This window comes from Phasianus colchicus, chromosome Z (assembly GCF_987193195.1).
Source record: "Phasianus colchicus chromosome Z, bPhaCol1.hap1.1, whole genome shotgun sequence".
NCBI lineage: Eukaryota > Metazoa > Chordata > Aves > Galliformes > Phasianidae > Phasianus > Phasianus colchicus.
This window is the reverse complement of record NC_143476.1, coordinates 89361254-89373647: the sequence shown is the minus strand read 5'-3', so window position 1 is coordinate 89373647 and position 12394 is coordinate 89361254. Positions and strand designations below refer to the sequence as shown.

General features: G+C 42.9%; 1 protein-coding gene across 8 annotated transcripts in view; it reads right to left on the bottom strand.

Annotated features, from left to right (window-relative positions):
* SETBP1 (SET binding protein 1) overlaps positions 1–12394 on the bottom strand; it is a 269520-nt gene that overhangs the window by 133590 nt on the left and 123536 nt on the right. For all 8 annotated transcript variants that reach the window (XM_031597062.2, XM_090131235.1, XM_090131242.1 and 5 more), the window contains one exon: positions 6107–6178. In XM_031597062.2, coding sequence (XP_031452922.2) covers positions 6107–6178 — 72 coding nt within the window. The remainder of the gene's footprint in view (positions 1–6106; positions 6179–12394) is intronic.

Sequence of the window (12394 nt, the reverse complement as noted above, 5' to 3'; positions counted from 1 at the left end):
ATTCAATTAATAACTCCTCCCCCATTGTGACCAAACACTTGATGTACTCCTGAAGGGAAAATGTTTTGTTTGAAGTATTTAAGCAAAATGTTTATTCTATCATGCCATCTTGCGAGTGAAAAGATTTCAAAAAGTTAATGACACATTATACTCCAGTTGCATTAGTCAAGCCAAAGTTCCATTTTCATGTAGGTTTTTGGTTCAGTGAGTGCGAAAAAACACATAGGTGTATTTAGATGAGAATAACTTGAAATATGACTTTCTTTATCGAGCAAAGATTTTACTCATACTTAAAAGACATAGCACCATATCTTTCCATGAGCCCTTTTCTTGCATTAAAGCCTACAATTGTCTCCTGTGGACACATTTAACTATCAACCACCAGATCATTAAAATGAAATTATACAGAACACCAGCCTTTCAATTGAAAAAGGAACCTCCATATGGTGAGGGAGAACAAAACTCTTTCTGTGAAGACAAATGGCACTTGCTGTTGAAGGAAAGATCAAGTAAATGACTTAAAACCTATATGAGCTCAGAAAGGCATGGAAGGTAGCTAGTAATACGCAGGAAATTCCCCTGTACTATACGTGGCCTTTTCTGGGTTAATACAGACTTTCTTTCTGCTGCTGAATGTTGGACTCTGTCAGCTTATCTGCTTTAGCCTCCATCTACAATTTGGAGAGGTCAGGGCTATGGGAGGCTCAGTCAGTCTCTGATGGAGGCTCTCTTCACTCTTCTCTGCTAACAAATGGAGTTTAAGGTGATGGAGTCCAGTTTCCCATCTGGGCCTGAGCCTCCTCAGCCACTAGCAAATTAAATGTGCCCAGAAATACTGCCAGGCACGGAGGCCAACTGGCACAGAATGGTTCATATCTCTGCTCACAACCATGTCTTAGCTTCCTCAACACAGCAGCTAAATGCAAAATGAACCCTGATCCATGCTTAGAAATGATTTAAGAGTTTGCTAGTTGTCATGGACCAAAAGCATGCCAAGGTCTGGTAGTCTGAGTATCCCCATGTACTCATTCCTCTGCACAGCAGCTTTTGCAAACAACACTTCGTTTGCTGAAGACAAACAGTCTAAGGCACTGGTATGACATAAACGTCCTCCTATCCTTGTCCTATCCCAAGATCACCACATTCCAGCAAAGTGAAGGGAGGTGTATGGCTCTAAATCTGGTTATAACAATAGTGTTTTTAGGGTTTAAGCTATAACTCTTTCTCAAGTGAGAAACTGCTGTCTGCAATCTAAGAATAATTGCAAGGAAGCAGACATTACATGCTTACAATGACAAAGTTAGACAAACACAGCTTAACTTCATAAACTGTCCTCTTTTTCCAATTCATAGCACTGCCATCTGTCTAATGCTATTTCTTCAGTACTTGCCACTTTAAATGTTATGCCCCCAGAAAAGCATCCCACCTCTAGAAGTTATCATGTGCTCTAATCTGTAGAACATAAGATGTCCTAGATGAGTTTCTGTATTAAGCTGAAAATCAGTTAATCTGTTTTCATGGATCTCTCTGAGTTACAGAAACTGAAGACAAGAGAGTGCTTTGAGTACACTGTTATAGGAATTGTTTGGCAGAAGACCCAGCAGCACGAAACCAATCCCATGCCAAGAGGGAAGACTTTAATACAGTGTTACCGAAGCCCAGATAACGTTCCATACCTCACAGAGACTCTTGTACCTCACCCTCTTCACCACACACATCACAAAGCATTCTCAGTGGAAAGGTTTGAAAGGTTTCATCACAAACTGTTACTCTCAGAAGTACTTTCTGAGTACTTTCAGAGCAGCTCATCTCTCCAAGCATCTTCCATTGTGAAGCTGTTGGTGGGCCAGGTATATTTCAGCAAGAGCATATTTGGAGGAGGTGGAGGCAGCAGAAGGGCTGCTATCCACCTCTCAATACTCCTTGCTTTTCCTATTGGAAAAGTGGTGAAGGATGGAGTCAGACAGCAAGTATCTCTTCATAGCTCTTGGACATCTCCGCAGGCCTAGTAGCTACAGTTTAAGCCCCATGTGGGTTCAAGCTTCCATATTTCACTGTAGTTCCCTGTCTTGGGGAGCTATAATGCCAGGAAGATGACTTAATGCCAGCAGAATCTAATGCTTTATGATCCTATCCTAAAAGGCAGGAGGAGTGGGAAGCTCAGCAGGCACCTGATTGAAGAGGCTGGGGGAGATAAGAAGAGATGGTGTCCTGCTGTGCATTTCCTCCACCTCCATAACCTTTTCATTTTCAAAGACTTTCTGCAGGGCTGTGGCAGCTATTGTTCTCCAGACCTGATGCATCAGCATCCTCTGATAGCAGTTAGGGAACACTGATAGCAGCTAGGGATTCATGCACTGCCAGCCCTTCTCTCTCTTCCCTTTGGGGGAAAAAAAAAAACAAAAAAAACAAAAAAAAAAAAAACAAAAAAAAAACCCAGATCATTCAGCTTCAAGAGGAAACAAAACTTGTACAACTTAGATGTCCCGTTCTAGCACATGCAAGGCTATTTTACATACTCCATAACAAGCATGGGCTTCCTGTGTGTCAGGCTCATGCTCATGTATATCCGTTTACATTTACATAGTACCTCACAAATGCCCTACCTTCTTTCCCAGAAGTGGCCTTGGCAGCCAGGCCAAACTTTGGCACAACCATTCCTAATGAGCAGAGTCAACAATGAGTGAGCATTCTCCTTCAGGCTATTTATGTCAGAGTATCAATACTGTATTGTATTGTATCAAGTTAGAAAGGAGTTTAATTTAAATCTACAATGATGTTTAAGGAGTAATCTTGTGCAGGTAGTAGTCAAGCTTTATATAAAAGTTGTTTACATTTCTCTTTGACTCCATCAAAAGAAAAATGCAACTAAGGCCATACATTTGTTTAAAAACAAAAAATTTGGAAATAGAGTTGAAACAGGTTTAAGCACTATATTTGTTATCTCAAAAATGACACAGATGCTTCTATGTGAGTGTGTTTCCCATCAGTCCCAGATAACCACAGTGTGCACACCTTGGATTTGGGACTGCAGCTCGCTACACTTCCTGGACTCCTATCAGTATCTAAAGGGGAGCTACAGGAAGAAAGAAACACTTGAGCAGGGTCTGTGGTAACAGAACAAGAGGAAATAGTTTCAAATTAAACAAGGGTAGTTTTTGGTTGAATATAAGAAAAAAGTCTTTTTACAGTAAGGGTAATGAGGCACTGGCACAGGTTGCTCAGAGATGCCCTGTCCCTGTAGACTTTCAAGGTGAAGCTGGATCAAACTCTGGGCAACCTGATCTAGCTTTCATATCCCTGTGCATGGCAGGGGTGTTGGACTAGATGACCTTTAAAAGTCCCTTCCAACTCTAAGGATTCTACGATTCTGTGACTCTATGACTGTGACTCAGGGTCTGTTTTTGGGTAGAACTTTCTATCAAAATGGGATTATTAGTGATAGGAAATTTTGCAGTGTCACCTACAGTCTTGCTAAAATAGGAGGTCAGAGAATATTAGGGATAAACTGTAAGCTGTGATATTCAGCTGGAGTTGGCAAACTTGAACGTGTTTGAATTGCCTGGTTCCAATACTTTACTCCCTCATCTTCATATGCTGGTCTTGGCTCCAGTGCTTTAACCACCTGAATATACTGAAGAAGGATGTTCACTGGAAAGATCTCATAACAAAAAGACTATTCCTGGCCCTCTTACCATCACATCATAATCCGTCCCCTAATAAGGCTTGAGATCTCATCTGATCAAAAGGTCATAAGATGCTGCTGCTAAGTATCACTCTGTCTCTGCTCAGCCGAAGGCATTTTTACTTCATACAGCAGGCAGGGAAATGCAACAGCAAAGCCTTCAAATCTGTTTGTATAATAGATGAAGTCTTTTCCATGTAACATTTATCTTCCTTCAGGGAGTGACACCTGATAAATAAATCTTGAGTTGCCAGTGAATTTAAATAAAATAAAGGCAAATCATATTCTTACATGCTGTAAATACATAGCTACAGAGAGCACAAGTTCCCACTGTCCCAATATTTCCTCCTCTACAAAAGCAATACAGCAATGACCGTTCTCAATTTCTGCCAAAATGAAGGGAACCCAAATCTTTGAAAACATAGAGAAGAGCATAGTGATAGCATAGGAAGGAATTAAAAATATATCATTCATTTAGACTAATGAAAGGGTATAAACTGACATATTGCTTTTTAAAGTTAGCAAAAAGCAAAAGGCAAAGTGGGGGGCAATTAGCATTACCAATAAGAGCAATGGAGTGAAGATGAGAGCATGTCTAGTAAATGATGGGATGCCTCTCTCCCTGAAAAAACACTAGGTTAGGCAATTTTCTATATATCCTAGGATGAATATAACACCAAATGACATCCTATCAAACACCACCACATTGGCCAGCCAGACACCACTTCACTGCTATGTGCAGGTGGCTGCAGCTCCATTGGTCCCATGCTGCTCCTGTCCCTGGATGGCAAGCAGTGTCCATGATTGCCTACCCACACAGAGCCCTCATCTAGCACATCTACCGAGCTACTTTGAGAGAGCATCACAACTGGAAAAAACACTGCCTTGTGTCTCCCACATACTGAGAAGTTGTCACGACCGCATTAAGCATCTGTGTTTCCCAAGCTCTACCCTATTCCTGCTCTCAAGAAGCAGAGCTATGCACTGCAATGGACAGACAGTGCCTTTAGCTGCAACTGACAGTCATTTTGCTTCTCTCTGTGCTTTCAAAGCTGAGAGACATCAAAGATTAGTTGAAAAATCATGACTATTTCTCCCTAAGAAGCAACACTGGTAATAGGCTTCAGGAAAAAATCCTCCTAAATGCAAGTGATAAGCATAGACTGCGTGAAGGCTGACAGGTCTGATTATAATTATCATTGCGAGGGAACCAACACTAACCTCCCTTCTGGAAGGCAATGACAATTCCTGGAAGGGAACATGCAAGTGAATTATCATAAACAAAATTATTGCATGTGGAACTAACGTGCACTGAGAAATGAAATAAGACCTTGATTTAGAAGGAAAACAAAACTAAACAAAATAAAACAAAAAAAACTGAAAACACGTAAGACAAATAAAAAGCCACTTTGAGAGCTCGTTCATGTTTACTCCTGTAGAAGACAGTATTCATACTCTAAACTTTTATTGACTTCAGGATGATGCTTGGGGTGGAGTCATGCACTAAAAAGATGTTTGGAAAGAAAGGATCTCTCCAGAAGCCATATTTAAAGAAAATGCTCTTCAAAATAACATGGACATAATGCCCTAGAAAGTACGTTGGTCCATACTGAGCTAAATAATCTAAGACAAAACTCAAACCTTGAACCAAGCACTCCCCTTTCTCATGTCCTAGAAGGCAGAAATCCAAACAGAACCAACACAGAGGTCTTTAAATTGAACCTATACCTTGGCTGAAACACAATGATGTTAGCTTTTAGGCATATTTCTGGGAGAACTAGGTATGGTAAGTAGTATATACTTTCATGATCATCCTTCACTGTGCTTTCTCTGACGGCATTACATTTTTCATAGCCTATGGATTGTTTTGCTGTTTCTCATTCTATTTCCACTGGAAACTTGGAAATAGAAAAACTCGGTCAGTTTGGAATAGGAGTAGAAGGACAGCACATTTTTCTTTCTGAACAAAGGAAAATAGACATTATCTCCTTAATAGTGGGCTATAACTGCAAGGAAGATGAAGAGGAGGGCCTCAGAGTCAAAGGCAGTTCGAGGAGTTTCATTCTCATTATATCTCAATGGAGTGAAGCAAATAAATTGCACAAGGAGACATATGGAAGCTCACTACGCAAATGGCCTATTTAAGGCTCTTACTTCCTAATTAGGTCCCAGTGTCAGGAGGTTGGTAACAATTATTCACATGTAGATCATTTGGATACAATACAAACTGTTATAAAACCCAAACCATCATAACGGTATGCATTAAAAAAAAGTCCTTTTTGGCTTGATCTTTTAGACTTTTTCACTTCACACTTGGAATGTCAATTTCTGTGCTACGCAGATCCCAAGTTTTGTATCTATTTCTTCAATAATGAGTTTGGAAGGGGAAAAACCTTCACAGATATAATTCCTTGGTCTTACCTTATTCATGGATTTTGTCACCAGACTCTGCACAGGGAACCCACACTCTCTTCCCAAATTCTTCATCTGGTTCTGTGGTGTTACCCAGAGCAAAGAGAAAAGAGAAAATATTAATTGTAGACATGCAAGTGCAGAAAATGATCACAAATATCTGAATATTTTCACTCTTCCAATTCATTACATACTTCTTTCTGTACATCACCCAGGACTCTTTCAACTAGGGTCCACCCCCACTTGCTTCAGCACCTATCAGTTTTGGAAGGTCCTCCAAGCTTCTCCTTGAATCATGTACAGGGACAAGCAGCTCAGGTGAAAGTGGGCAATGTGGTGCCATAACAACTTTGCCCATTGGTCATTAGGCACATCCCAAAGTGTGATGACTGGGACAAGAGCCACTGATTTGTATGACAACACATACTGCTAAAGCTTGGGAAGAGCAGGACAGCAGGGAAGGTATCCAGTGGTGCCAACTAATTTGCTTTGTTTAAGACTTAAAGCAGAGGGCTAAAGACAGAGATTAACACTTTTCAAAAACATTTAAAGTAGGGTAAGTTGTTTTAATTCAATATCATTCCTATAGCAAACCTACAGAAATATTTCAGTATTTCAGTATTTCAGGTACAAAAATCCCTCTCCCTCTCTTCCCTTCCCACCTCCTCTCCTCTCTTTGTCCACCTCTTGAACCGTTCCCTCAAAAGGTGTAATATTTCACATTTTCACCTGTAGTGAAAATGCATATCAGAGAGTATTTTCTTTGCTTTGCTTGTCACTGATTTTGCCCATGGCATCTTTTTAAGCAACAGCCTGTGCAAAGATAATAGGTGGCACAATTCTCTGTAACTGGAATCAGCAACAAATCAGCCATCTGCCACTCCAGGGGTCTGAGATTAACCTAGCTACTGGACTGTGACTGGAAAGCATTTGCACATTTAGATTACAGAAGTGTGAGGTTATTGGTAAAAAAATATATATATATTGGGAGTGGGGAAGGTATGGGGAGAAGGGGTGGAAGAAAGCATTGGAAGAGCCCTCTGGATTAACCCTTCCACTTGCAAGCCATCTCATAACAATTCCAAGCAAGCAAGGCTTCATTGTAAGATATTAAAAAGAAGAAGTGTTTGAAGAAAAGAACTTGAGATTCATGAGATATTATGCTTCAAGGGAATACATCCAGAGAAATTAATAATACAGGCAGAAAGACTGACAAAGACACTCAGCTGCATTGTCACCGCTCCACAGTCTCCATTGGGAGGTTATGATTAGATGGCTTACCTGGACCATTAGAAAAATACAAGAGAAATGTCTTTGTCCCAGGATGGGCATCCTTACACAAGCTCTCATACTCCAGAGCATTGTCAAGACAATGAGGAAATAGAAGAGATCTGTGCTCTGCAGTATGAAGCTTTAGGAAAATCCTTTCATTTTTCTGTTCTCAGTTTATCTTCCTAAATATCATGCAACATAATGCTGCACTGAACACATGAATACTGCTGGAATACATTAATTTTTTTGTCCATGTATTTGGTATTGTGTCTATAGATATATTCACTAATTGTGATTTGGAAAGCAAAATACTAGGAGGTTTAAATCAGAAGGAGAGACAAGTTGGCTGGATGTCCCAAAGTACGAGCTGTGCTCTGTGCAGGTGCACGAGTGTTAGGACAGCTGCCAGGGTTTCCTCTGCTCACTTTGATGTGGGCTTTAATCCCCACTCCCAGAGTTTGCTTTTCCAGGTTAGCATCTCATGGTGAGGGATCTTAGGTTAAAAAGAGGGGGCTGTGCCCAGAGGAAGAGCAGCAGCACCAGCCAAAAGCATCAGCAAGGACACCTGGGAAATTCAGGCATATTCTGTGTGGTATGTACCTTTGGTGAGAATGGTAGCTTAAATACACAATTCACCTCATTAAGTCTAAAGAGGCAACGGAAAAGCAAACAGCAAGCCCATGTGTGCACATGCAAACACATATATTTATGTGTGTACTTTATTCACTAAGAGCAGGTGGCATCTGGTGGAAAGCACAGTAGCACAGCAATTACACCAAATTACTTGACCAACCTTCTTGTTGACAAGGGGGAATGGCTTTAAACTGAGACAGGGGAGGTTTAGGTTAGATATTAGGAGGAAGTTTTCCACACAGAGGATGGTGACATGTTGGAACAGATTGCCCAAGGAGGCTGTGGATGCCCCATCCCTGGAGGCATTCAAGGTCAAGCTGGATGTGGCTCTGGGCAGCCTGGTTTGGTGGTTGGCAACCCTGCACATAGCAGGGGGGTTGAAACTAGATGATCATTGTGATCCTTTTCAACCTGTCCATTCTATGATTCTATGATTTTTTCCCCACTCACTCCAATGATTCCAAAGTTCTTGTGACAAAGGAAAAAGAGGAAGAATACACAATGGCATCTCTTGCTCAAGCCTAAGTCAGGCTGCAGCAACCACGTGGTTGGAGGAACAGGGAGAGAATGGTCACTGCAGACATCCTGCTCCATACAAAGATATGTCACACTAGAAATTAATACTTATCCTAGCAGCGTTAATTTGTGACTGTGTTTCTGATGCTTTGAGAGGAATGACTACTGATCTGCAAGGAGCTATCTTTGGATAAGAAAAGGATGAAGGAAAGTAGCCAAATAACAACCTTTCAGTCACAATCTATTTATCACATTATTTCCAACAGGCATTGACTGAGCAGAATCAGGTCCTCCAAAACCACGTTTACATGTTTAGAATCAACATGAGATTTGAACAGATTTGGATATATAGTAGGACAAGAATTCCAAGTGAGATAAAGGTCATTGGAATCATCCCACATTTGGTATTACAAACTGGACCAAGCTAACAACATGCAAGCTTCTGAGACTCAGTAGACTGATGAGCCTCTGCCTATGATTTAGGAAGATCCCTTAAAGCTGATCTGCTGGCTGCTGATAAAAAAAGATCTGGATCTCTTGTCAGACCCATGGTTGGGGGTTTTCTCTCCCCAGTCTCTAACTACTGTCAAGACCACCTGAAACTAGTGATCCAAATTCCAGTGTGATCCAGACAGAAATACATGTATAAATGGTAGGGGAAAGATTTTTTGCTTTGAGCTTCCGTCTTGCATTCTTACAAGAATGTTTCTAGGTGCTATCATCATTTCAAAATGGTTAAAAATTATGCTGCTTGCATACACCTTTTCCCACCCTACGAATGAAAGGAAGAGGGGAACAACGCAGAAAAAACTTCCTTTTCAGAGAAAAAACAGAAAAACTCCAGCCCAACCGATGTGAATCAGTTATGAATTGCTGCCAAATTTTAGATCTCTATTATTATTATCTCTTTTTGCCTAGGTAGGCTTTGCAGAAAGGGGCTTTTACAAGAGAAATCCCACCTCTGCATTAAGCAGGGGATTGACTGACCATGTAACTGTGGCACACAACCTGGAAGTTGCCACATCCCTCAGGAAAAGAGAATCACATGGGAGCACCAATGCAGGCAACACTGCACCTTGCAGAGGTTCGTATGTCCTACAAGTAACCTTGCATCATGATACAGAGCAGCGAGAGCAGCCTTATGGGTACTGCGAGAGGAGGAGGACAGCAAGGAGGAGGGGAAGGAGTGGCAATGGGGAAACAGTCAGAAAACTCCCTGGGAATCAAGTCTTCTATTTCTTCCTAGGAAAAATTGTAAAAAAAAAAAAAAAAAAAAAAAGATAAAAAAATCCTTCTGAAGTGAGATTTCAGCAAGCAGGAGGGGATGGTGTGTTAGCTCATTCTGTTACCTGCCTATAATCTTTTACATGTGAGATTGGTAACGTGTACAGCCAGGCTAGGAATGGGTAAAAACACAGCATTTCTGCCTAGCATTTGCTGTGCCCAAGGATAGTGCTGCTGGGGATACTGGGGGCTGCCTGGCTCCTGCTACCCCCTCTCTGGGATGGAACCAGTGCAAAGCCAGGAACGAGAGTCCCTAAATTAGGCAAGAAGGGAAAAGGGTGGCATTTAATAGGTAAAAGAGGAGGGAGAAGACTGCATCCAGCTGGTGGCCCCGCACCACATCCATTCTCATTCCTGGCACGTTTCTCCACTCTCGAGAGCAGCCCTGCTTGGAAATATTAGTGCGGCACAGAGCGCCGTTTTCGAGTTGCTGCAGCTCCTTCTTGGCACCGGTTCAGCTTTTTGTCTTTTCTTCTCCTCTGAGCATGCAGTGGAGGGAGGAGGAGAGGAAGGACGAAAACAAGGCGCTTTGCTCTGCAGCCGCATTCCTCCCCTGGCACCCTCAGCATCAGCCCCACACCCCTGCCTGCTCCCACCCAGCCCCGCTCAGCAAATGTAAATCTTCCCACAGCAGCCAGTCTGTAGCTTCCTTCCCCCTCCTGCCATCCCTTTTCATTGCTTTCTCCTTTGTACTCCTCTAAATTTTTCCAGCCAAGCGTTGCAACCTTCTACCCCCCCCCTCCTTTCTCCTCCACCCCTCACCCTCCCACCTCCTCCCCATGCATTGGAAAAAATCGTGCCATGGTTGCCAATGTCCTGGCATCTCCTTGTAGCAGAGGGTGATAACAGTTCCCTTGTGCACCCCTGGACCCCCTCAGTCCTTCTCATCCCAAGTGGGACCAGTGAGGACTCCAGGTGCTCATGTGTACGCCCATGTGTACATCGCTGGATGTTCTCCATTTGCATCCCTCGACATAGCTTTAAATACAAACTTCCTGCAAGCAGGCATTTGGCAACCAAATGCCTCCTCATTCTTGGGGCCAGGAAAAAAACAGAGGTGGAATAGTGAGGGAGGGAGGGAGGGTGTATTTTTTTAAGCAACCCAAACATGGCACAGAACTCTTTCACCAACTTTGTCCCAGGCTGCTATGCTGGCAGCCAGCTGCCGGTTCCAGCCTGGCACCCCCTTTCATTTGTTTTTCTCTGCTCTTAAACTCCCTCCTCCCAAATATTTATTCCCTTATTTTTTTTTTCTTTCTCCTTTTTTAATCCTTTTTCCCTCCAAGTATGCCCAGAGGAGGGGCTCTTTCCTTCTCCCACCCACAAATCCAAAGCAGCATGTGTGGAAGGAGCAGCGACGGGAGTGAAACATGATGCAACATTCAATGGACCAAGAGGGAGGGGAGGAAAAACCCCATATGTACACACAACATATGTATGCTCATCTGAGGAAGGAGGGAGGGAGAGATGCCTTGAAAGCAGGCAAAACAGCTTTACAGATGCCAGGATGAGAAAACACATCTCCTCCTTGGGGGAGCTTTGTCTGGGGGGCAAAATGCATCTTCCCCATAGGAAAAGACCCTAGAGAGCCAACTTTCAGCCCAACATAACTCCAACTAAATCAGAGTTTGAAACGCACATATTCATAGTAGAGAAAAAATGGCATTAAGTGCGCATCATCAGTGCCTGGAGGGAAGAGAAATTTTGAGGGCAGATAATAAGAAGTATGTTACTGATGCCGGAGGTGGTCTGGGAGGGATGTGCAGGGAGGAGGGAAGATGCACTGAGGATTTCAGCATGGCAAAAGCAATGGCAAGAGTGCATCAAGCAGCAAGTCAGGCTGAAGATCTAGAGCAGAGTACAATCTATGAGCAACCAGTGAGATTATCTGGGGGTTTTGAGGAGTCAGGTTGGGCTCCATTCTCTATTGTTGCATCAGAAGTGACTCCTGGGGAGTCAGAGCAGAAGGAATGGCTGTGGGACAGATGAACATATGTTGCATCCCAGACCTGATGCTTCCACTTGCTGAAGTTATGAGTCCTTTGGGAGGACCAGAAGAACACCTGGTTGGTTCTTACCAACCATGTTCTGTCACCCTGGGGAATAGCAGAGCAAGCAACTGGAAAGCTGGGTCACAGAGACAGACCACAAGACAGACAGACAGCATGCTCAGGGTGGTACAGACAAAACAGCAGTGTCCTGAGCAGCTGCCTAATATGTATCTTGGCAAAATCTCGCCTGGCTGTGGATGAAGCAAAAATCGCAGGCTGGAATCGTAAAGACATCAGTTGGTCTGACTTTTTATCCCTGGCCTGCATGCTGAATGCAGCAGGAAAGTGATGGGCTGGTGGCACAGAATATCTGCCAGGAGCCACTCGGAAGAGCTGATCCTTCAACTGATGCCAGCTGCTGAGTATGGAGCAGTCAATGGGCAAACACTGAAGTGGGCTGAAAATAAGCAGATGCCCTTAAATGGCTGTGGTCACTAAGAGGCATGGTTAGGTGCACACTAAAACCCTGTGCCCATCCCTTTAGGAGAAACACCACCACTGGGACACATCCACTGTGCAAGGTCCTACACTGGAGCTTTCT